The sequence below is a fragment of the Engystomops pustulosus genome, chromosome 6 (assembly GCF_040894005.1).
Source record: "Engystomops pustulosus chromosome 6, aEngPut4.maternal, whole genome shotgun sequence".
NCBI lineage: Eukaryota > Metazoa > Chordata > Amphibia > Anura > Leptodactylidae > Engystomops > Engystomops pustulosus.
Window position 1 is genome coordinate 149,900,126 of NC_092416.1, and position 26,473 is coordinate 149,926,598.

The window sequence follows — 26,473 nt, forward strand, 5'->3', positions numbered from 1 at the left end:
TTTTTTTTTAATTCCCTGCATGTAAGCACTAACCTGTGTGTAAGTATATTGTGTATTATGTATTTAGAGACATGACATGTCTGGTGTATGTGCCTCATAATATGATGTTATCCAGTCACTACAGTACAGTGTCAATGCACTTAATAGACGATCCAAACCGTTTCACGATTTCCCACTCAGTAGGAATTATCTTGACACAAGTTGACTTCTTGGTGCACCTGGAGCGGGGCAGTGACTGCTGGTGCACCCGTTTTCTTCTTACTTCACCTTATTTCTACAAGTGATGTCAATAATTATGTAAAGGGTGATGATATAGAGATGGCTCCACCCTTGGTGCACTAAGAAGCCTATTTGCATAAATCTTAAAATTTGAAGGGGTTGTCCTGAAATTAAACATATGTTGTGGGGGGAGGGGGTATGTAGAAATACTCACCACTCTCCTTGCTCCTCTTCATCAGTGCATTACCTGCTACTCCTTTCACTGTATACAGAAGCGTATACAGAGGTGTGATGCAGTGTCTGCAGCCACGCCCCTGCTACAGCAGGAGTTTCAGGATGTAGCTGGAGCATGCGCACTTGTAATGTGACATCATTGCTGGCCGTTGTATAAAAACCGGAGGCCGGTTGTTACAGACATCGCCATTGCTAAACAGAAGAGTTTTTATTTTTGCAGATCACTGTCCCCCAATCCTATATAAAACATTTTTTCATTCCTGGAAAACCCCTTTAATACCTTGGACACTTTTCAACAAGCTCCTGTCCCACCAGTTGTCCATACTTTTTTTTTGTGACCAAAATAGTGGCGTTTGGGGGAATTTATATGTTGCTTTCCAGTCTAGTGTGAACATATACTTATCCAGACAACTAGGTCTCTTGGTCCTTAAAGGGGTTGTACCAAAGTTTATTGTTATCCCGTATCCACAGGATAGGGAATAACATTCTAATTGGCAGGGGGCGACTGCTGGAACCCTACACTGATCATGAGAATGGAAGTCTTGTTCACTAAATAAGTGAAGCGAAGGGTGGAGCATGTGTCCATGAAATTCTGCGGTCTACTCTTATGATCGGTGGGGTCCCAACAGTCTAAGTCCCATACAACAGACTTTTATCCTCCCCTGCTCTGTGGATAACCATAAAACTTTTGAAAACCCCTTGAAGAAAGATATGTGTGTTAATAAAAGCCCTTAATCTTAGAGAATATTGTTCTATTTTTTTGGGAGGTCCTGCAGACCCGATTGCGGTGCTCAGTGGTAAGCAGGTGTCAGGAGAAGAACCTGATAAAGAATTTAGTTTCTATTGGAAATCTCTCCATTATTCATGAACCGTGTTGTAAATGCAATCTGTATTTTTTACATAGTACAATGATCCTCTAGATGCACTTAATGAGGTTGCAAATAGCCCCTCAGCTCCTGGTGACATTTCACAAGGCGCTCAACCTCTGCTCTTCCTCATTAAAACGTGACCAGGATTCTCAATGCGGCTTCCACCTTAATTATGCGCAGAGGAGGACAGCTGAGTATATGGCGGAGACAGCGGGGGGATTGGGATCGTATTATCACATGCTGCTGACTTAAGTAATAGAGGGGAAAAAATAGATGAGCCTAATATTTGAGTAAACCCCATAATTACATGTAATTACTAATGCAGAGTGTGCTTAACGTTTTACTGCTATCAGGGGCTCGTACGCTGTCAGCAAGACACTAGAATATCGCCTTGAACGAGATGCGGGCTTTATTGTTGTAGAAGTAGCCCGCCACACATTTCGGGCTCCAGACAAGTCTCCGTAGTGTGTCCCCTCCCTCCTTCCTCACTATATCTTAAAAATGAGGATTTAGCCTCCGCAGCTTCAGACATAGCTGAAATGTTGCAGTTCTGTATAAAAGTTTACTAGTAAATGGAAGTTTGTGTGGAGCTATTATTATCTACGTATAAAAAAAAGTTGGGTTACGAGTACTCGGTTTTTAACAAAGTTTGCATAAATCGGTAGTACAAGTAACTTTTTTTTTTTTACATCTTGGCAGAGCAAAGGGCTTGTTTCAACACTTCTGCTCTCATCAGAAAGCAAATTACTTTCTATTTTTTTTTCTTTGCTTTATGTTCTAAAATTTCTGATTTCCATCTTGCTAGCAACAGGCCAGAAGCTCAGTGAGGGGACAGATTACATAGAAGCTCTATGGAGACGGGAGGGGGAAGAATATGTCACAAGAGCTAAGTGCACCAATGTTTATGGTGCACGCCAGATCTATGGGGGCCTTTGGCATCATGATAAATCCCGGTGGGCGACTATGATGCATTGCACCTACAGGGGACTTCTAAGACAAGTGGGGTGGATTAAGACTGCCATGGACCCTGGGTTGTCTGCATATTATAGCCTTTGCAAGTCTGGAATCACTTCCTACATACGGTACTAGAATCAAGCTTCTTGGGGAATGGAGGATGAGTCCCTTCTGCCTGCTTTCAATCTGCGGTTTAAGGACCTTTGGAGGACCATATGTATTGAGAGCGGGAACAGATGTACCAGTACTTCATGGGTAAAGGTCCTTCTGAGTATAAAATTTGATGGGTGGCTTAGGGCCCCCTAGAAGGCTTGGGCATCGGGCTACCACCCAAACCGCCTAGATTCTAATCCACTACTGAAGCCAAGTCTGCCCTCAAAGGTGTACTGCACTCCCCTTTCACACCAGGCGTGGAGGTGGCTTAATGGGGAAAATAGGTACAGTAGTATGTCAGCACAGCGGCAAGGTGATTATGGAAAGCACTTGTGTCACTTATGCAGATCTGAAACAATGTGCAAGTGGAAGTATTGCAGTTTATGTTAGAAATGATCAGGCCCCCTAGGGCTTAAAGACAGACAGTAAAATCCTAAACATTGCTCAATCTCCAAAGTTTTGATGTATCAAGATATAAAACTAACTTCTGACATTTTGCAGTGCAAAAAATGTAATAAAAAGTGATCAATAGGTCATTCAGTCCCCAACATGGTAGCAATGAAAATGTTAGTTTGTCCCAGAAAAAAAAATGACACTTTACACAGCTCCGTACACAAAGTATGATAGTTATTTGCATCAGAATAGGGCAAAATAATAAAAAAAAATTCTTATAAAAGATTTTTTTTAAATCTATATAAAAACATAATAATTGTTATCCCGGTAATTGTAATCGCCCCAAACAATAAAGAAGAGTTGGTCATTTGGAGCGCATATTAAAAGCGGATCCCACAAGATTTTTTTAAAATCAAATTCACCGCATTTGGAATTTTTTTTCCTGCTTCCCAGTATATGGCATGCGATATTTAATACCATCACTAGGAAGTACAATTTGTTCTGCAGAAAACAAACCCTCATGTACATGGAAAAATAAAAATGTTATGTATTTTTAAAGGAGCAAAGCGTACAATGTAGACACAAAAAGGGCATGAGGAAGCAGTTAAGCAATTTAAGGCACAGAGCTAAGCAGTGTGAGGATACTCCCGAGTGCATTAGGAATTCTGGAATATCAATGCATGTTTCACAGTCCTGCTGTTACTAACAACACACACAAAGGTTGGCTACACACGGATCTCTAGGGCCAATACCTAACATTGTCTTCAACGGTGTATGGTCAAAACTGCTGACAGATTCCCTTTTAAGAGGTTTTTTCTTTCTGTACTGAATATATTTCTGGTTACACTTAACTGACTTTTTTTTTTTGCCTTATTAGCTGTTGGCAGACTTTGAGATTTGCTGTCTTGGTTCTTTCAGAGATATGACCAGAGGTAAGTTGCACCTGTTTTAGAATGAGGAATTCTTTTGAGACTTATACAATTACCTAAAAAAAAATTACTATATATATTTATTTGTAAAGACTATTCATTACCCGTTATGTTTATTTGCAGATGATATGGAGTGGATGGTATCATTGTGTGGGGCGGCTGTGGCAGGTGACCCATCGCAGTTTGAACATGAATCAGTAAGTGTATCCAGTGGTTTCCTATTAACTCCTACCGGACCACCCACTGATAAAAGACGTCAGAGGGCGCGAGTCTGTCATACAGTCTCTATACCCCCAATACATAGAATGCAGTCACAGTTACCTTGTTTGTGTGTTGCTTTCTATCTGGGCTCCTTCTCTCCAGTTGGGTCAGCTACTACTGTTGATGCTTCTGACTCAGTTATTCATTGACCTCCTCAGCTTACTGTATGATAGGGGGCAGTATTGCTCTAATTTATATGGGCTTCACGATGAATGTCTCATGAATGGACATGTATATTATAATAAACCATATTAGATGCATCATTTTACTAGGGTGAGGGCCCACAACCTCTTTTCCTCCTACAGGTAGTCCCCGGGTTACGTACAAGATAGGTTCTCGAGGTTTGTTCATAAGTTGAATTTGTATGCAAGTCGGAACTGTATGTTTTGTAATTACAACCCCAGACATTTTTTTTTTGGGCCTCTGTGACAAGTGGATTTTAGAGCTTTTGGGTTGTCATAAGAACCAAGATTAACAAATCTTAATTGCAGACACCTGTGATAACTGTAATAGCTGATCATTGTAGACTGGAACCAAAGTACAGTAAATTACCAACATCCAGAGGACCGTTTGTAACTAGGGGTGTTCTTGAGTCGGGTGTTCTTGAGTCGGGTGTTCTTGAGTCGGGTGTTCTTGAGTCGGGTGTTCTTGAGTCGGGTGTTCTTGAGTCGGGTGTTCGCCTGTACACCTTGACCAGGAGTCCTGCGATTCCTAACATGTTTTAACCTAATTCTTCAGATTTAGAAGAATTTGTGAGCAGGTTTATAGAGTGTGTAGTACACTGGTCCGCAACGCATGAAACCTGTGATTCCAGCGCCGGCTCACTATGTAACATGAGAGAATTTACTGTCTAGCTGAGGAGGATAATGATCAAACTTCTTGGTGCTCAGAAGATGGAAGAAAACCTCTGCATACCAATTTGTTCTGTTTAACAATGTTCTAATTAAATCTCCTAATGGTGCCATTAACCTTGTCATCATTTACAAACACTGAAAAAAAACAATGGCGCGTGTGGATGTGCCGCGCACTCTCCTGAGGAGAACAGCACAAGACGAAGGTACACGAGTTATAGAACATCACGTGTATTGGGGATGAGATAGACGTGAAGATTTGCCATAGGCAGCAAATAACAATGAAAGTAGAATTCTGCCCCTATATTTATTCTCGGCATCGCCCTGGTGGTATCCCTTAAGTATTGCAGCGATTAAATAGTATGTCAGTCATATGGTTATTGTAATCAAAAAAGTCAATGCTTTAATAGATAATTGGCCGAAAGTAAGACCATATTAAAAAAAAAAAGTAGATACTGTATTTTTTGGACTATAAGACGCACACCTGATTATAAGGCGCACCATCAATAAATGCCTGCTAAAATGTCTAGGTTCATATATAGGGCGCACTGGATTATAAGGTGCACCTGATTATAAGGATGAATGACCAGCAGTGGCAGACCTGTGCACAGTTCAAGGCAGCTGTTGTCTGTAAGTACGGTTCATATATAAAGCGTACTGGTAGTGGACTATAGTCCGAAGAAACACAATCAATCTGCTCCTTTTATTTGTGAAAAGGCTTTCTAAAATGAGAGGTCGCATCTCACTGGGTGCCATATGCAACTCCTCTGTTCTTCTATGTTCTTTTTAGAACTTTGCAGTTGTGCAGTTTCAGGCTTGAGTCCTGCAACTTCAACACACAAAGGCATTGGCCACTTTACCTCATGTTTTTTGATGTGTGTGTAAGTGTGGGGGGGCAGGATATTAGGTAATTTACCAATATACATCTATTAATAGTTCTGCTTTCTTGATATGTAAAGTGAAGCCTCCTGTCTTTTACCTCCTCAGCCAGACATTCCTGTCTATAAAATGGCCGCAGATGGAGGGTCATGTCATGTCATCTAATCTGTCATGAACAGTCGCCCTGTCAGGAGTTTAAGATAGTATTCAGGAATAGAAGATCAAGGTCCTGGCAGGACGATTACTCTAAAACCGATAGAGATCACATGACCCTCCATCTGCGGCCAGTATATGGACAGGAATGTCTGACTAATGAGGTAAAAGACAAGGAGGGTTCACTTTACATTTCAAGAACTATTAGCAGATGTATAATGGTAAATTACCCCTAATATCCTGCCCCACACTTACATACACACTTTACTAAAAAACATGAGGTAAAGTAGCCAACCCCTTTAGTACGTAATGAGAAAAAGTATCAACAATTTTTTTAATTTATTTTTTTAAAGGAAAAAGTAGAGGATTTTGATAACAAAATGAGATGCAGCAACTAATGGGATGCCTTCTGCTAATACTCGATTCTCTCCTGTTCTTTTCACAACTTTGCAGCAGTGCAGTTCCAGGCTTGAGTCCTACAAATTCAACACTTAATAACAGCATTTAGAAGGAAGATATTAATCAGTTTTTCAGTTTTTATACTTTTGGTCAACACTACTGTAGTTTTGCAGTTTTACTCATAAAGGGAAAAAGGAAAGCTTAAATAAAGAGAAGGAACAAAAGTGTGACTCAAAGGGCGTTTACAACCCCCTCCAAGTGTTATAATCAGCTGGCAGCATTTTGTAGAGGACTGCACTGTAATTTCCCTAAATACCTTCACTGTTTCTGTTAATTATGCTATTTCCAATATATTCCCAGTTTGATCCATATGCTAATGAGGGAGGCAATCAGTGCATTTAGGGCATGTCTGCAGCCCCTGGAGCACTGCTATTCCCCCTATCCTTCTTTTCTCCATGCTTCTCACAATACACATCTCCTGATAATCTGATGGAGAGGGCAGTGGTCCAGGCAGGAATGGCTGTGCTCCAGGTGCTGAGGGCACGTTCAGAATATCCATTAACATATGGATTAAAATGTTATTTTTTTCACAATCGGATTAATAGAGGGAACATGAAGCCATTAAAACATGGCTTTAAGATTTTTGTGAATGATTTGTAAAGTGCTGCAGAATTTGGAGATAAATAAAGATTATTATAAGATAACATTACTTCTCAGCCATTATATATTATCTAATTTAACGCCTCTCATCCCAAGCAACTTCTACTAGATGGGTATTAGACATGCATTCCCCAGGACAAATCCACAGCCCCCTCTATCCCTCCCCAGCCAGCTGGCACCCCTCATATATACCCCCAGCATTCCTCATCCTCCCATCTGTGGATGGCTTACACGCTGGGGCAGGGACGGCTGCCAGTACTTTATATGAAGGCATCTACTGTTTCCGCTCTATGAGCAAACATACTACCTAACCTTTCATTTGATTTGATTATAATGTAAGTTTGATTTGCTCGAGAACACTGGGATACGTCCAAAAACACTAGCTCAGCGAGTGCCAGGGACATATTTTCCCAGAGAAATAAAATATGATGGAAAAGATCCTCGGCCCACCCTGTGTGACATTGTGCTGTACTCGGGAAGGATGTCCACACTTCTAGTTGGGGTTCCCTTTCATCACGCTCAGGAGCGCTCCCTCCGTAAAAGACGTTCTGTCAGGACATCACTAGGCGGCCCACTCTTCATAGAGATATAAAGTTAATATTCAGTAATGCAGTGGATGGAGTTCACATAGTTACTGTCATATTGTAACTTTTTTGGCGTGATTTAGCAGAATCTCTTAAAAGAAAAATATTACAGCCAATGTATTCTGTGCTTATATAGCCAATTAAGGCAAATCTAGTTGTGAGTAAACAAGGGCAGCACAACCTTTTAACACCTCCTCATAAACTACAACCTATAGACCAGATTATGGCTGACTGCCCCCTTCCCCAGACTAGACTATGGCTGACGATGCCCCTCTCCCACTCCAGACTAGACTATGGCTGACGATGCCCCTCTGCCACTCCAGACTAGACTATGGCTGACGATGCCCCTCTGCCACTCCAGACTAGACTATGGCTGACGATGCCCCTCTGCCACTCCAGACTAGACTATGGCTGACGATGCCCCTCTCCCACTCCAGACTAGACTATGGCTGACGATGCCCCTCTCCCACTCCAGACTAGACTATGGCTGACGATGCCCCTCTCCCACTCCAGACTAGACTATGGCTGACGATGCCCCTCTCCCACTCCAGACTAGACTATGGCTGACGATGCCCCTCTCCCACTCCAGACTAGACTATGGCTGACGATGCCCCTCTCCCACTCCAGACTAGACTATGGCTGACGATGCCCCTCTCCCACTCCAGACTAGACTATGGCTGACGATGCCCCTCTCCCACTCCAGACTAGACTATGGCTGACGATGCCCCTCTCCCACTCCAGACTAGACTATGGCTGACGATGCCCCTCTCCCACTCCAGACTAGACTATGGCTGACGATGCCCCTCTCCCACTCCAGACTAGACTATGGCTGACGATGCCCCTCTCCCACTCCAGACTAGACTATGGCTGACGATGCCCCTCTCCCACTCCAGACTAGACTATGGCTGACGATGCCCCTCTCCCACTCCAGACTAGACTATGGCTGACGATGCCCCTCTCCCACTCCAGACTAGACTATGGCTGACGATGCCCCTCTCCCACTCCAGACTAGACTATGGCTGACGATGCCCCTCTCCCACTCCAGACTAGACTATGGCTGACGATGCCCCTCTCCCACTCCAGACTAGACTATGGCTGACGATGCCCCTCTCCCACTCCAGACTAGACTATGGCTGACGATGCCCCTCTCCCACTCCAGACTAGACTATGGCTGACGATGCCCCTCTCCCACTCCAGACTAGACTATGGCTGACGATGCCCCTCTCCCACTCCAGACTAGACTATGGCTGACGATGCCCCTCTCCCACTCCAGACTAGACTATGGCTGACGATGCCCCTCTCCCACTCCAGACTAGACTATGGCTGACGATGCCCCTCTCCCACTCCAGACTAGACTATGGCTGACGATGCCCCTCTCCCACTCCAGACTAGACTATGGCTGACGATGCCCCTCTCCCACTCCAGACTAGACTATGGCTGACGATGCCCCTCTCCCACTCCAGACTAGACTATGGCTGACGATGCCCCTCTCCCACTCCAGACTAGACTATGGCTGACGATGCCCCTCTCCCACTCCAGACTAGACTATGGCTGACGATGCCCCTCTCCCACTCCAGACTAGACTATGGCTGACGATGCCCCTCTCCCACTCCAGACTAGACTATGGCTGACGATGCCCCTCTCCCACTCCAGACTAGACTATGGCTGACGATGCCCCTCTCCCACTCCAGACTAGACTATGGCTGACGATGCCCCTCTCCCACTCCAGACTAGACTATGGCTGACGATGCCCCTCTCCCACTCCAGACTAGACTATGGCTGACGATGCCCCTCTCCCACTCCAGACTAGACTATGGCTGACGATGCCCCTCTCCCACTCCAGACTAGACTATGGCTGACGATGCCCCTCTCCCACTCCAGACTAGACTATGGCTGACGATGCCCCTCTCCCACTCCAGACTAGACTATGGCTGACGATGCCCCTCTCCCACTCCAGACTAGACTATGGCTGACGATGCCCCTCTCCCACTCCAGACTAGACTATGGCTGACGATGCCCCTCTCCCACTCCAGACTAGACTATGGCTGACGATGCCCCTCTCCCACTCCAGACTAGACTATGGCTGACGATGCCCCTCTCCCACTCCAGACTAGACTATGGCTGACGATGCCCCTCTCCCACTCCAGACTAGACTATGGCTGACGATGCCCCTCTCCCACTCCAGACTAGACTATGGCTGACGATGCCCCTCTCCCACTCCAGACTAGACTATGGCTGACGATGCCCCTCTCCCACTCCAGACTAGACTATGGCTGACGATGCCCCTCTCCCACTCCAGACTAGACTATGGCTGACGATGCCCCTCTCCCACTCCAGACTAGACTATGGCTGACGATGCCCCTCTCCCACTCCAGACTAGACTATGGCTGACGATGCCCCTCTCCCACTCCAGACTAGACTATGGCTGACGATGCCCCTCTCCCACTCCAGACTAGACTATGGCTGACGATGCCCCTCTCCCACTCCAGACTAGACTATGGCTGACGATGCCCCTCTCCCACTCCAGACTAGACTATGGCTGACGATGCCCCTCTCCCACTCCAGACTAGACTATGGCTAGCGCCTTTCCTCTCCAAGACTAGGGCTGACGGCACCCCCTCATTCCAGACTAGGGCTGACGGCACCCCCTCATTCCAGACTAGGGCTGACGCATCCAACCCTTGACTAGATGCCACCTCCTCAGCCCAGGCTGGACTATGGCTGACTGCTCCACTCCTCCTCCCAAGACTAGGATATGGCTAATGGCTCCCCTACTCCATCCCAGACTAGACTATGGCTAATGGCGCCCCTCCCCCAACCCAGACTATGGCTAACTGAGCACCCCTGACTAGACGATAGCTGGCAGTGCCCCAACACCCTAGATTAGACTGATGTGTGATGGCACCGCTCCACCAGACTAGACTATGTGTGATGGCACCGCTCCACCAGACTAGACTATGTGTGATGGCACCGCTCCACCAGACTAGACTATGGCAGATGCCCCCCCCCCCCCCCCCCTCCCCAACCCTGGCAACACAATGGAATTTTCAACCTTTTGCATTTTTTGTGTGATTGGAGGTTTTTTTAAACAAATTATTGCTGTTGTAACAGACTGATTGATATCGGCTACTTGTTACAGTACAGGATTGATAGTACCAATGGCACTATGCGTATGTACACATGGGGACAGGCGGGGGTCCTTTACATCAGGCTGTGAGCTGCATTTTTTGAGAGTGTGAAATTGGCTATAAATGCATCATCGCGACCTCTGTAGGTAGATATATGATTCCTGGTTTCGGGGAATCCGATGTTCACTTTGTGGGACTTTAAGGACCATATTCTCTGTTGGTCCCATAAAAGTGATGGAGTGGGCATCACCTATTCGCATGGGACACCTACAGTCTTGCGACTGATATGGCCATTTCAATGGTCATATCCTTAGCGACGTTACATTATGTTATAAATGAGATGTTAGTAGGGAACCAATTTAAGATGGTGTGATATATAGTGATTCTCACCATCTGTAAAGAACATTACTCTCATATGCCTTAACATAGGGAATATCCTGAAAGACCATATTCCCGAGCGAAGTAATGTTAGATTCTTGATATTTGCCTGCACAAAGTCCGTTCCTTGGGTATAACCTGATGGCTTGACATCTAAAAGCATCTGATACTACAGTTTCTTTATAACAAAGTTCACATGATCCAGAAAAAGAAGATAAATCACTTTTTAAGTGTTGTTGTCTTTTATATATTGCAGGGGAGAACTTCCCTAGTGGTCGTGGAGCCAGATACAGTGATGGACTATGCAGGTAAGAAGCATGTCCTAGACTGTGACAGCACCCCCCATACAACATAGGGGATTGATTTAATGGGTTTGTCCACTTTTAGTGAATAATTGATATTATTTGTGAAATGAAACATTATATAAATTTCTATATACTTTCTGTATCAATTCTTCACGGTTTTCTAGATCTCTGCTTGCTGTCCTTCTATAGGAAGCTTCTCTATTTACTTCCGGTGGATATAATCTGTCCATGGTGATGTGATGGACATGCAGGTGCAGGTGCATCACGCAGCTCCTATTACTCTCTGTGATAATAAGAGAGCGTATCCATCACATCACCATGGACAGATTATATCCACTGGAAGAAAACAGTGAAGCTTTCTATAGGAAGGACAGCAAGCAGAGATCTAGAAAAGCATGAGGAATTGATACAGAAAGTACATTGGTAAATTGGATAACTTTTCCTGACACAAACAATATTAATTATTTGCTGAAAGTGGACACCCCCTTTAAGAATTTTTTAATAGGACATTTTTCGACCATTAAAGTCAATGTTGTCTCGAGATTTCATCCCGTAATCTATAAATGTTAAGTGTAAAAATAGGATCCACTAAGCAATTTGTTTTAAGTTAGAAAACTTGTTGCATGCAGCCACCATTAGGGGGAGCTCATTACCTAAGAAATAATACAGCTCCCACTGAGCTCAATGAAAGACGATTTCTGCTTCCATATGTCCTGGTAACACGTCATTTATGTAGCGTCCTCTGAACAGATCACAAAAATCACGTCCTGGCTTGACTATAATATTCTCTTGTATCCTCCATCCTGGAACCTCCGCTTTTCTCATCGGATCATCGGATCATTTTCCCCCTGAACATTAATCTAGAATCCTAGTCCCTGTGATTATACACACACCTATAAAATCCCAATACATTTATGTCCCATTGTGTGACGCTCTCCGACATTGGATCATCACATTCTGCGCTGTTCCCGCTCACATTTGCCTCATCGTTCATTATTCTTCTATGACTTCATGTGTCGCTGTGATTAATAGCTGTTGTCTGCCTTAACCTAAATGTTGCTTTTATTGTGCTTTTTATTTCACTTACTCTGTGGTGTTCTGGGAAACGTCTTCAGACTGTAAACCCCGCGCCAATACGTTATTTTCATTTTCTGAAGGAGTCTGCACAGACCGGGTCTGACAGCCCGGGAGATGGTTAAACGCTACATTATGAAATCTTATGCTCTAAAACATTGAATAAACTGTAAAGTAACACTAGAGGAATACATTGTCTATGAGATCAGTGATATTTCACCAATATTACTCAGAGTGAAGCAGCTTTTTTTTATAATTCAGGAGCCGCTACCTTGGTGAAGGTTATTTGCTGCTACTATAAACATTTGTACAATTTTATGTCCTGCTCTTACAGTAAAGAATCCTTTTCTATTCCTATTGATTTATGTCTGATCAGAGAGCTATAAAGCAGCAATACCTCATGTCCCTAGCATCTCCCGTTGTAATATTATATCCGTCTGCAAACTGGGTGAATGAAGAACACTGAACACTGACAATGGTGACATTCGGTTTATAAAACCCAAGGTTTCCAAATTTAGCTTTTAGGTTTGAAATTTAGAGGGGGTCTACCAGCAGACTTGACCATACAAGTGTTATGTATCGTCCCTCAAGGTCTGTGTAACCAGACCTTTGTGTGTGTGGTCAGTAGAAGCAGGCCAGTGAAAAAAAATGCATTTGTGTTTCAGGATTGTAGCTGGACATGGAGCACTGGTGTGTGAGATCTCTTCACTGAACGTATGACAGCCCCTCCCTTCTAACCCAAAGCCTACTGCAGTAGGGAAATGTGCTGGGCTGTGCAGTGAAGCGATGTTGCACACACCAGTGCACCAAGTTCCAAGTCCAGCTACAATCCTAGAATATAAAACCATGTTTTTCAATGTTTTTTTTTTTTTTTTTGCGTGTAAAGGGGCAGTCCTGCATACTATAAGAAGAGCAAAATTGGTGCACCGGTAAACATGGCCCCACTCCTCATGTGCCAAGGAGCTAATTTGAAACAAGAAACTCAATTTACAAACAATTTAGTGACATATTTCCAAGAGGAGTAGGGCCTATTTCACACTGCCGTGTGCTCACCCAGACGAGCATATAGCCGCTCGCTGGAGAGGAGGAGGGGTGAGCTGCTTACCCCTCTCCATAGATATGCAGGGCGCCATAGGTGTCCAAGGGGACGTTTTGTTCCCAAAGTGTCAATGTGAAAGGGGCCTAATAGAGCAAACAATGAGATTGTTGTGAGTAGGGAGTTCTGCTCTATAACCTTATGTTTTTCTCTATTTCTTGCAGCCATGAGGAAGAAGTACCGTTGTCTTGTCATTACCCGGGAATGGGTGCTGGACAGTGTGTCTAGTTATAAACTTCAGGCGTTTGACAGTTACCTTGTATGACGCACCCTCCATCCTGCCCAGACTCGTACATGTTACCACTTACAGCTGGACATACCCACATGACGTCTCTGTTATGTAACATCGGTCGTAAAAGAACCCTAATCACAAGAAATATGTTTTTTTTTAAATGTCATAATATCCCTAAGTACTTCACTACCATCTTTCCATGAGTTATTCCAGGGTCCCCCATGTCCTGTCTTAGGCTATAACTGGCATTGGCAGGCTCCACTCAGTTGTATCCTATCTGCAATGGGACTAAAAGTTTTTTAAGCTCTTCTCCTTTACTAACCCCAACAAGTGTTATGGTTGGAAAGGAGGAGAGGCTTAAAGGAAATCTACCATCAAAAATCTATCATGATGCTAATGAGTCTGAAGGGCTTTGGGGGCATTAACAGAGCCCCTCAGTGCTAGAGATTCACAGGCTTTTACAATGTGCAGAACATGTCTCATCCAATCCCCTGCTCTCTCCCTCCTCCCTCTGCCTGTGTAATCTAGCTGCAGAAAGAAGTGTGTGTGTGTGTGTGTGTGGGGGGGGGGGGGGGTTGCTCTTCTCATTGTAACAGCCTGCAAAGCTACAGCACTGAGGGGCTTTGGAAACACCTACCAGAGCCCTTGAGGATCATTGGTATAATTATAAAAGTAGATTTTAGAAGGAAGGAGGCCATGGATAACACATATAACCAGATAACCATAGTCACAGTGTCGAGATCTATGAGTAAGTGTCCCTGGTTAATCATGATGGATTCTTATGGGAGATTTCCTTTAAGATGTATCAGCTACTTCTGCTGTATTTTTAGATGGCTAAATCTGCCTCATTGGGTTATGTCTAGTTAATGATTCCTTTAAGATTTCCAATGTCTCCTCTAATATGACATGGGGGATCGCTCCCTATATGATACATGGCCCCCCTTATCATCGGGGGCTGGGGAGATCTCATACCTGGCTGTGTCCTTACCTTAGAATGACATCTCCTTTCTTGGTGCAGTTAGAATGTACAATACACTACAAAAGTTCTACTATAGCCATAGAGCATACAAGACGACTGATGTATCCTTGGTCTAGTCCGCATGTAACACCATTGTGTATAGTACATAACATTGTTCCAGGTTTTTATAATGGTTCCATATATTTTTATTATTGTCAAAATTAATATCTTGAAGGGGCTGCGATACAATTTGCATATAATTGCTGTGGAACCTACTGGGGTGACCAGAAGGATCCTAATGATAAGAATGGTATCTGCAAGTACAAGGAGTGAATGGAGCGATAGTCTGCAGACATGTGCACCTCTGCATCATTTACAGTAGTTGACGCCTTTTCATGTGATTTCTAGGGGTCAGATACTTAAAGGGAACCTGTCACCAAGAGACCAAATTTTAGCAGACCATAGTACATACATTGCCAAAGAGGTTTTGTATAAAAAAATAGGTTTTATAGGAAAAAAAATATATGTTAAATAGTACCTTTCAATGCCATGTGCTTTGTGGCTAAGCACTCATCCCCTGGGAGTGGCTATAGAGGAGTAGGGGGCGTCACTAAGTCGAGTGATGGGCGTTTTCAAATATTTGAAAAGGACTGATGGAGGAGTGGTTTCCCAAGGGTGGGTGGGGCTGCTCCTCTATAGCCACTCCCAGGGGACGAGTGCCTAGTCGCAGAGCACATGGCAATGAAAGGTGCTATATAACATTTCTTTTTTTTTTTCTGTAAAACCTATTTTTTATACAACTCCTCTCTGGCAGTGTATGTACTATGCTCTGTGGGGACTGGAAGGTGCTAAAAATGGTTCTCCTTGTGACAGGTTCCTTTTTAACCCTTGTATTGAAAATAGGCAATACATGTAACATGTATGGAAACCTATTATTTGCATTTTACATGCATATATGCTCAGGAGTAGTAAATTTCCCTTAGTCTGACACCTTCTTGATGCTCAGCTAGCAGAAAGAAATGGGTGCCTTAACCATGACCCAGCATCTTGGTGGTTAAACCCATTGGAAGGAATCCACATCCCTTCAATTTTTTGTAATTATCACACAGCCTCTTGATGGACCAGCACCAAAATATAACGTCCAGGGAACCGTATTTAGTCCAATGTCCCTGCTGGTTCTGGGCATTAGAGGAAGTGATGTCACTGATTATCTTATGTTACTTTTCATTGGTTCTCTTGTCTGTGGATTTTATTGGCCTTGGATCATGTTGCTGAAATTCATTGCTGTAAATAGTGTATTTATCATCTGTACAGTTGTTCTAATCGGAAACTTTAAAATAAAAAAAAAATTGAAACGCAATATTGTCATTGTGTGATATTTCATTGCAAAACGTGAATATGTATACCAGAGGAGCTTACACTTCTTTTTCCTTTGCAAATATTCACCGACAAGCGCCCATCAGAACTCGGCTGCACATATTGTAGAACTATAAAGCTCTTGGGGGCTTCTTTTGGGTAGTGTACCTCATAGTGGCACATTGCTGATTGTTAGGCATTGAGATGAGACGAGCATCACTGGACTGAGAAAAGCAGGACGTGAACCAGTGGCCAACCATCTAGGTTGCCCCCCCCCCCTTTCCCTGAGATCTTTTTGCACCTTTTGTGAGTCTACTTTTTGCACCTCATTTGTCTTTGTAGTTTTGGGTATTTGTTAGAAGCAGATTTTTTAAAGTTCATTAATTTTTTTTTTTTAGACTTTTTAGGTGCAAATTGCGCAACTCATTCCATTGCATGGTCGGAAGTAGCGTGTTTTTGCACAATTATTTGCGCCTTTTTAGGTGCAAATCAATGTTGTATTTTAGCACAACATTTGTAGAAATGAAAGACAAATTAGACGTATAGCAGGGTTACTGCTATACAGCAAACTGCTGGAAAAAGGCACAAATAATTGGGCAAATACCCCAATGTGCCCAGTAAGTCACTATAATACAACCAAAAAACATTCATCAGATTAAAATAAATCTGCCACGTAATGTACAGTCTCTGAAACGGCCACAGGTGGAGAGCAATCAGTATAAGCAGTTCCTCTTTATTCCTTGCCCACTATCCAGACACAGGAGACTCCTTATTCCACACCCTTTACTATATATGTTCTCTCTGTGTTTGTGTGGGTTTCCTCCGGGTCCTCCGATTTCCTCCCACACTCCAAAACATACTGGTATGTTGATTAGATTGTGAGCCCCATTGGGGACAGGGACTGATTTGGCAAACTCTGTGCAGCGCTGTGTAATATGTGTGCACTATATAAATAAAGGAATTATTATTATTACAATGCACCCACCGCTTGTCCAGTCATTGACAGCCAGCACTGTCACCCTTGAGATATCTTTGAACTTGCTCACATTGTACCTATGATAAAAACGACAGGTCTTGCTTTTTCCTGGGAACCCTGGTTGTAAAATACTGGTCACACCCTATTGACATGGGAATGTAAAAAACACCTTTTTTTAATCAATCAATATGTCCTGTGTGTATAGGTACCCTTAGAGTTCTGGTGCATCTGCTTGCTAAGAATGGCGCAAGAAACCTTAATCTTAATAAATTCCTCTCTATAAGATGGAGGATCCTACCATCAAACCATGTATTTCAGGGAAACCTTTTAGTAACCGAATGCCCAAACTTCATCCAAAACCCACTTACTGCTGCTTAAATCACCATGTTGGTACTTTGCAATAAGTTTTTGCTGTGTCCTTTTATATCTTTCAATAGTATCCGCGTCTAAATGATAACAATACAGAAGGCGGAAAAATTCAGATCATTGTAGCTTCCATCCAGGTTCTCCAAAACAGGAAAAATCGGAATTCCAAAACAGGAGCTCCAATGATAATCCATCTCTTTCCACACCTTCTCCTGTAGTCCCATGCAGCAAAGGATGTGATGCATTATGATACTTATGTGGCAAGATGAGATAGTCCTGGGCATCATCGGACTGCAAGTGGAGGCTTTGTGCCACCTCCAGGGACCCTTGCCATAGGTTCACCCACCACTCATCTAGTGTGCATGGAGGCTAATCTCCAATAAGAGAAGGTAGATTTTTTTTTTCTGAGCACTGGGAGTGAGAGATAAGGCTCCTCTACCACATTAGACAAAGGATCAAAGATGTTAAAAACAAAGTTGCCCAATGCTTTGTTCTTTATGGGATATAATCCTTCATCTTCACGTACTATTTCCCTTGGGAATTGGAAGTAGTGGCACATAGCCACGGTCGGCTCCATTTTGCCATAGGCCCCTGGGCGACAGAGCCTCAGTGGGTCCCTTTGCAGTGAACTTGCTTGCATTAAAAACTCGGAAACTAAAACATGGAATCATTAGATACAGTCCTCCCTCATGTATTCCTTATGCACAGCCTTATGTGGGCCCCCCCAGCAGCTCTGGGCCCTGGCACTTGCCCAGGTTTGCCCAGTGTTGGTGCCGGCCCTGCACATAGCCTATAGCTACCTTGAAGTCTTATACGGTCCGATGCAGAGAGGTGTATTATTGCTTTTTTTTGTGGTTCCTAATAAATCCCCTCTAGAAATGTGAGAGAGAACACCTTGTGATACCATGCAGCTTCCAGCAAAACTGTCGTGGGAAGTTTTTAGTGTTATTGGTGACGGGGAAGCAGAGCCGGCCTGTAACAGGTAACAACTGTAAGATACAATCATTCTCTAAAGGAAAACGGAGAAATGTAGAGAAATCACACAATAAAAAATAACAGGTCTTTGTAGAGAAGAAGCCGGAGCAGCAGATTGCAGCATTATATTCCACAGCGATATCGTCATGAATGACACAAGTGCGCTGCGGATCATCTGTTTAGTTATTGTGCAGCAAATCCTCACAACTGAGAAGCGGCTCCGGCTTTTTATTTGCGGATAGTCCATTTTCTCATGAAAGTGCTGATCTCTTTATTTACCAAATCCTTTAGCATTTTCTAGACTTTCCTTCCAAGGCGTTCGAGGCAAAATCATTTTTCAGTGTTACATGGCCCCGGGCAAGGATTTTGCATGCCATGGCAAATAGCATTTCTATTCTCTATTCTCTCCCTTATGTGTGTTTTATATAAATACCCATCATGTTCAGTCGCAATCCCTATTCAAAGAGCATTGAAAGGATGGCTTTGTGCGAGGAGCCTGCAGCAACCTCCAATTTGTCGGCTTCTCGGTTTAATTTCAGCCGTACATATTTGATTTGATCTTTTTTTAGAATACGCTAGTGTTGTGCTAAATCCATCGCTGTAGGAAAATGTCCACAAAGCAAATCTCCCTGCACTATTGGCAAAACACATAGCTTTTATAGGAAGGGTCTGATCATCAAGGGTCCCACTGATCACAGGAATGGGGGTTACGTGTCCTCCAGCTGAAATGAACAGTGATCAATCATGTGCATCTTGGTCTGTTAGTCATGTACTGGAATAACACAAGGCCTCCATTTTTATATTCGATGGTAAGTTGTGGGTAGGAGATAAGTTGTGTTTCTGGGACAATGGTTTTACCAGACCCATAGTATTAATTTATTTAATAGAGTGTAAATTGAAGGGCTGCTATGGGGCCCGCAGTGTCAGGGGGCCTCGTCATCTGACCTGATTCTAAAGAATGGTGGATGTGCATTATTATATACATATTATGCTGTACATTGTATGACATAGTATGTTTAATGTAATGTTATATACTGTGTATCTGTGATGTATGTATGATGTGTATATATACGGCATGTGTGTATATATGCTGTACATCTCTATATGGCACAGTATGTATTTATTTATGTGATGTGATATGCTCTATATGTGTGTGCATGAGTAAAGAAATGTATGTTTATGTATATAAATGTGTGTGTGTGTATATATGAGCGTAATATTTTTAAGAGTAAAGGAGGCCCCATTCGGAAGACTGCTATGAGAGACGACTAGGACACCTCAACCGGTCAGCTCTTAGAGGAGACTGCATTGTTTGGACAAGCTCTATGGCTTACTTACGGTCTACCAAGCAGGCTGTCCTACTTTGTATTGTGGCTGTGTTTGGTATTGCAGTTCAGCCCCATTCACTTAAATAAGACTGAACCACAAGTGGACCACGTAACCGATGGACCCGACATGCAACGCCTTTAGCTGAAACGGCTTCCGACTGCTGATCAGTGTTGATGCCAGGTGTAAGATTGGTGATATGGGGGGGGGGGGGGGGGGAAAGGCCTCTAATACCCCGGTGCAGTCAGGATGCGTCCAACCGTATTCAATTTATGCTGCCAATAATTCATTACAAAATTATTATTTAGTGACTTTTTCATGTGCTGTTAACATGATACAGGCACTAAATAACATTTTAGTTATGAATTATTGGCAAAATGTATTAATTGGGTGTGGTTTGCTGCACCCTAAGAGGAGGCTTCATAACTCTACTCTAGAGACGGATGTCAGAATAAAGACATTTTGAACATTTGGATTTCAACATGCCCTGTACTTGTTCTAGGTCAACTCCCGTCTTCCTTTACTGAACAAGCACGTACGTGTATGTCTTCTATGACGAGCAAGTACGTGTATGTCTTCTATGACGAGCGCGTACGTGTATGTCTTCTATGACGAGCGCGTACGTGTATGTCTTCTATGACGAGCGCGTACGTGTATGTCTTCTATGACGAGCGCGTACGTGTATGTCTTCTATGACGAGCGCGTACGTGTATGTCTTCTATGACGAGCGCGTACGTGTATGTCTTCTATGACTAGCACGTATGCGAGTGCGGCTCAAGCTGTAGGACATGGAAGCCTTTGGCCACCCGTTCAGACCCTCCATGCAGATTGACCATGCTGTAGTCTGCGGGGTCACCAACCTAATAGGATAAGTCTATAGAATACAACTGATGAGGTATAGGATTCACATGCAACAAGTGCCCCTTTACACAGTAAATCTATAAGTAGTCTATATGCCTTATATTCGCCCAGATATAAAGCTATACAGAACATATATATATATATATATATATATATACACCATCTTTACACAAATAAAGCTTGGGTGTTTTACATTCGGATCTCCTAGTGTCATAATTCTTGAGACGGTGGCACTCCGAAAGGTTAATGAGAACTAAGTTGCTGGGATGTGAGCATTTAAAAGCATCTTTATTCCCATAAATGTAATATCCATGCTGTTTATAAAACAGTAATTTGCCTAAGCAGCACTGCAGAGTCTGGAGAGAGGGCCCGGCTATAAATAATCTCATAATATTTTAGACGTCTCTCTAAAAGCTCCATGCTAACATCCACTATATTGAATTTGCTATAAAGTTTTGTGCTTATTTTGCCCTGTGCTTTGTTCATAACAGAAATTCATAAACTCTCGATGTATCCTGGGTGAACACATTAATGGCGCTGACTCCGAACTGTGTGACGTCCACATGAGGCCCACGCTTTCCTTAGGTTCACATAGGGACTCTCACTCTGAGGATACAGCTGGGTAATGCGCAGTACAGGCAGTCCCTACTTAAGAACACCCGACTTACATACGACCCCTAGTTACAAAGGGACCTCTGGATATTGGTAATTTATTGTACTTTAGTCCTAGGTTACAATAATCAGCTGTAGCAGATATCACAGGTGTCTGCATTGAAGATTTATTGTTAATCCTGGTTCTTATGACAACCCAACATTTTTAAAATCCAATTGTCACAAAGACCCACAAAAATTTGGCTTGAGCTACAACTGTAAAATATACAGTTCCGACTTACATACATTCTGTATAACTGATATCCAGTAGTTGTCCGTCTGACCCGCTCAGTCTTCTATAAGTTGCCTTTTAGTGGCTTTGTAGATCAATTACAAAGCATTCTGGTAGTAAAAAGAATTGATGGACACAGAAACTGAAGTTTAGACTAACGACTTAGACTAAGTCTTTTCAAATTCCAGCGAAATAAAGGAATTTGTGGCACATAGCAATAGAACAATGTAAAACATTGAAATTACACCCTTGCCCATAACAGGGTCATATAGTTACCCTAGGATCCTAATAAACTGTGTACACATATATAGCTCAATGGGCACACTACAACATTCATATGACAATCCTGTTGTTTCTTTTACCGAGCAGCGTTTCCTAAGGACCCTCTATGGTAGTGGTGGCACTTGGGGTCCTCTCTGTGGGCAGGATCGGCTCCAGGTTTCAGTAGGACCCTGGGGGACAGAGCCCACAATTCTTTCTGTTCAAGGGAACCCTGAAGGGATGCTACGATGATAATCCAAATTTTACCTCCTCCTTTCAATAGTAATGCCATCATGAGGATGCCAATACAATCTAAAGATGTGGCAGAGCAGTGAGCAATAAGTTATTGCTGTGTTGGCACTTTGGGATAAATAAGTTTTTTGTTGTAGTTTGGGCACTTGCTCTCTAGAAGGTTTGCTATCACTGATCTATGGGAACAACATGACTGTGTCCATAGACAATTACACACTGACTGGTCTGCTATATTATATATAACAAAATAATACAGCCTGTACTTCAGAGAATATATTGTCACGGGTGCTCCCGCGACCCACAACTTGGGTCACCCGTGCTTCTTCTGCCGAGGCTCTCACCTCTCCTCAATCCAGCGCTGGCACTGACAGGCCGGCACGCATGTCCTGAGATTTAAAGGGCCGGTGGGACGATAATTGGTGCTCGCTGACTGCCAATTCTGATAAAGTCTCACCCTCTTCCTGTCTTCCCTGCTGGATCTTTGTGCCTCATAGCCTTAGAGAAAGCTTTCCTGATGCCCTGTGTGATTATCCTGATTTCCCATTGTGACCCCGATTCCGTTCCTGACCACACTCCTGTGCTGCCCGCCCTGACCTTCTGCTACGTCCCTGACTCCGATCCTGTGCTGCCTGTCTTGACCTCCTGCCTGTCCCCGACCACGCTTCCACCTCACTATTCTGTATTTTGCCTTGGCCGCCACCACGGACAAAGTGGCGCCTGTGGAACGACCTGGTGGTACCACACCGCAGCAAATCCAACCCGCTTTGCGGCAGGCTCTGGTGAAAACCGGATGCCACTTGTACTCCGATCCCATGTGTTATATTATGTCATCGTCCACTGTGGTCCAGAGGATCCAATACCACTGATCCGGACATATATGTCATCATGGGACACTTTGTGCACATATTGAACAAGCACAATTGCAGAATTGTGAATGCAGCTCTGGGTTATTATACAGCTTGTAACTCACACAATGGAATTAAACACTCAACCTTTTACATGTCTGAAGAGTGAATTGGGCTCAAAGGTGGACTTTCACATTCATAAAACACTTTCCCATCTGAAATATTAATGGAAAGTATTATGCTGGAATTTAAGAATTTTTTTGGTTTCTGCTTGAATTCAAGTAAAAATCTTCTTTCCTCGTACACACAATGATGTCTCATCAATCACAGTCTTCATAAATCTCTCCGGGACATCTTTGCTCTTAAAAGCCTTAAGTGATTCACTTACATAAAAGCGAAAAAAAACCCAAAGAAAACTAAATGAACCTGGAACAGATACATTACTTTATTAATGATTCACAAGAATAAATAATTTTGATGGTTCCACGTTTTAGCCACTTCCACTTTGTTTACTAGTCCAGTTTATTGTTTTATATTATCTAGCTGGATGGCTGGATCATTATACAGGCGGTTCCCCTACTTAAGGATACCCGACTTGCAGACAACCCATAGTTACAGGCGGACCCCTCTGCCCACTGTGACCTTTGGTGAAGTTCTCTGGATGTTACTATAGTCCCAGGATGCAATGATAAGCTGTAAGGTGTCTGTAATGAAGCTTTAATGATAATTCTTGGTCCAATCACAGCAAAAAATTTTGAAACTGCAATTGTCACTGTTACAAAAAATAAAAATTGTCTGGAACTACAATTATAAAATATACAGTTTCAACTTCATACAAATTCAACTTAAGAACAAACCTCCGGGGACTGCCTGTATATTAGCAAATTACTATCACAAGTGATGGAAATAGTGTTACTTGTGTGCTGCGCCGAATCTAATCACCTCTATTTTCTAATCACCTCTAAGGAAGTTACAAGAATAGAGAGGCACAAACTTTAAAGGGATCTTCCATCAGTAACACTTCTCACCTATACATTGGATGAATAATAAGTGGATGATTGTAGGGACTTTAAGACTATATGGAAAAACCTCTGTTGTATGGCTGGTGGGTCCCATAACTAAATGTCTATGGTTTGGCTCCTAACTTGTCAGTCACTTAGATTGTCCAGGGTCACCAAAATGATGACGTCTGTGATTTAGGGAAGATAAGTTAGATTTGGCCTCCATGGATGGACTACATTAAACTACCAAGTCCATTGGTCACCCTTAGGCCATGAGTTTGTCTACGTTGAATCTGTGATTTTGGGATCTACTTTTTCACCTCTGTTCTGGACCTCATGTCCTTTCCCTTCCTCTTCATGTAGATTGTTGTTCTAATGTTGGGAGGTATAATATATATATTATATGATGTGATGTCCAAAAATATATATTTTAGTATATATAATACAAAGACATGTGATGATATAGATGATAAGATACTTCCCAACTTATTATATTAATTAAACTAATTCCGCTTCAAAACTCAGCTTCAGTTGGCATTTTGATATTACTCCATGAGGACAACATGAGGTTCTGACATGTTCTCTGTACAGAGGACTATATATACAGAGACCATTAACCTAATTGCAGGAAATTTTATGAAGTGCTTGATCCGGATGGACATGGATTTAAAATTAAGAAATGGATATTCTTTTTAAGTAATTGGTGTAATTTTGGTGTATTTATCCTTGTGTGTCTATTGGTGAGGTTACAGCATATGACTATGTGACTCCATCAATTTTCTCAATTCTCTGCGGTTGGCACTGCCAGAGTTAACAGGTTTATAAACAATTTAGTGAGATATCTATTCTGTAATTTGGAAAGAGAAAATAAAAAATCTGGCACAAGTAAAGCACACTGGTGCCAGTCCTACCCAGAGGGCTTTCCATTCACAGCTGGGTGGCAGTGCCAGGAGCTGGAGTTACAGCTGAGGCAGACCTGCTATAAGCCCTTCAGTCACTGCAAACTACTCAGACCATTTCCGTGTGAATTTATAGAGAAAAAAAAGAAGAGCCAAGTTGTGCCATTGGATTGTTTTATACAGGGAATTGGAGCACATTTTGCCCAAGTCCAAAGAATCAGTAAAGCACAGATGTCATACTGCTGCAAGTACAATCTTTAATAATCTTCTTAGATGTCATCAATGTCTTAAAGACAAAGACAACAGCCTGATGAGGATATGAAGCATTTTTATAGAGCCTTTTAGAGCAAGAGTCCAACTCTTATATCATTTTGGACTACTAGGATGTTATCCAGGCTCAGGGAATAGATACAGACAGAGACAGTGAGCCCTGCGACTAAACCAGCTTTCTAGCTGTCCCTTCCTACTTGCCTGGCCTACCTTAGGCAGTGGGAAGACAACTAGTCAACCATTCCCTTCTTGCACCAAAGTGCACTGTGACATAGATAATACAGAGAGGGATAGTTGCCAAGTATGGGTCTTAGCCAAGAGGACAATGCAGTACAAAATCACTAGTCATGAACATGGACAAATGGTCAAAGATACTAAAATACAGAATGACTGAATAACACCACTAGACACGTATATATAAGAATCCATAGCTCTGGCTTAGTAGGTAATAGGATTAGTACTCTGACATCAGACACGATGGCAATGGATGTAACAGATTCTGTAAATCACAGCAGGTTAACTATAAGTGAACTAGAGTACAGTCTGCAGAAGACAGAAGGTCGAGGTGCAAATCAAGCAAGGACGCCAGTAAAATCCAAAAGCCAGTGTCCAGACTAGGAAGAGGCAGAATGAATCAAACTGACGTTATCAGCTCAGTTGTACACTACAGACAGAGGATGGGCACAGATGTAACATAGGACAATTCTTCTAGATCATAGTTTTTGTAGAAGGGGTTAAAAGAGTTGTCTGAATCCTGAGCACTTTTTTTTATTGATGATCTATTCTCAGAGAAGGTCACGACCTTGTGATCATTTGGTGTCCATTGACTGGATGCCACATCAATCAGTGGTTCCATCTACCTCTGTTGTTCTACTCATGATCTTGGCCATGAGGTCTCCGTCTCCTTTTCATAAGTAGGGCCGGACGTTTTATATCAAGGCAGTGAAAAGCTGGTGGTTAAACGTGAGAGGGTACAGAATGCCCCTCGTTCTTCAAAATTCTAATAATCCATATTTTTGCCGCAGTTTTACAGGAAACCTACCATTTGATTTGATGCATTATGAAGCAAACATACCTTGAAAATGCTGTAGCTACACTGATGCAGGATCAAATCACGATTAATCCCTAAGCTGAGTGGTTTTGCTGAGAAAACAATTATAACATTCAGAACATTGGGAAAACTGGGTGAGGCTGGCTGCCTAGATACACATTACACACTGAGCTTGTAATTGCAAATGTAGGTTAGTCAAGACATGACTAATCAACCTGAGCTGGATCATTCATACACAGCAGCTGGGGGATGGTGCAGTAATTGATCCTTCTGCCTTCAGGCATCATCCTGTAAAGCAGTGAATAACTAATGTGCTAGGAGAAGCGCCATAGTAGCCAGTAGTAGCCATAGAAGTGAGACAGCTTAATTTTCATAATTGAGCAATCCATCTGATGAACGCCTGATGTCATGAGGTGCCCCTAAATAAATTACATTATGTCAC

The 26,473-nt window shown here is 42.9% G+C and overlaps 1 protein-coding gene across 4 annotated transcripts in view; it reads left to right on the plus strand.

Annotated features, from left to right (window-relative positions):
- Positions 1-15,196, plus strand: part of BRCA1 (BRCA1 DNA repair associated) — a 101,634-nt gene extending 86,438 nt beyond the window's left edge. For all 4 annotated transcript variants that reach the window (XM_072111772.1, XM_072111769.1, XM_072111771.1 and 1 more), the window contains exons 20-23: positions 3,700-3,754; positions 3,875-3,948; positions 11,301-11,352; positions 13,684-15,196. In XM_072111772.1, the coding sequence (XP_071967873.1) occupies positions 3,700-3,754; positions 3,875-3,948; positions 11,301-11,352; positions 13,684-13,784 (282 nt within the window). In that variant the 3' untranslated portion in view covers positions 13,785-15,196. The remainder of the gene's footprint in view (positions 1-3,699; positions 3,755-3,874; positions 3,949-11,300; positions 11,353-13,683) is intronic.
- Positions 15,197-26,473: the final 11,277 nt, after the last annotated feature.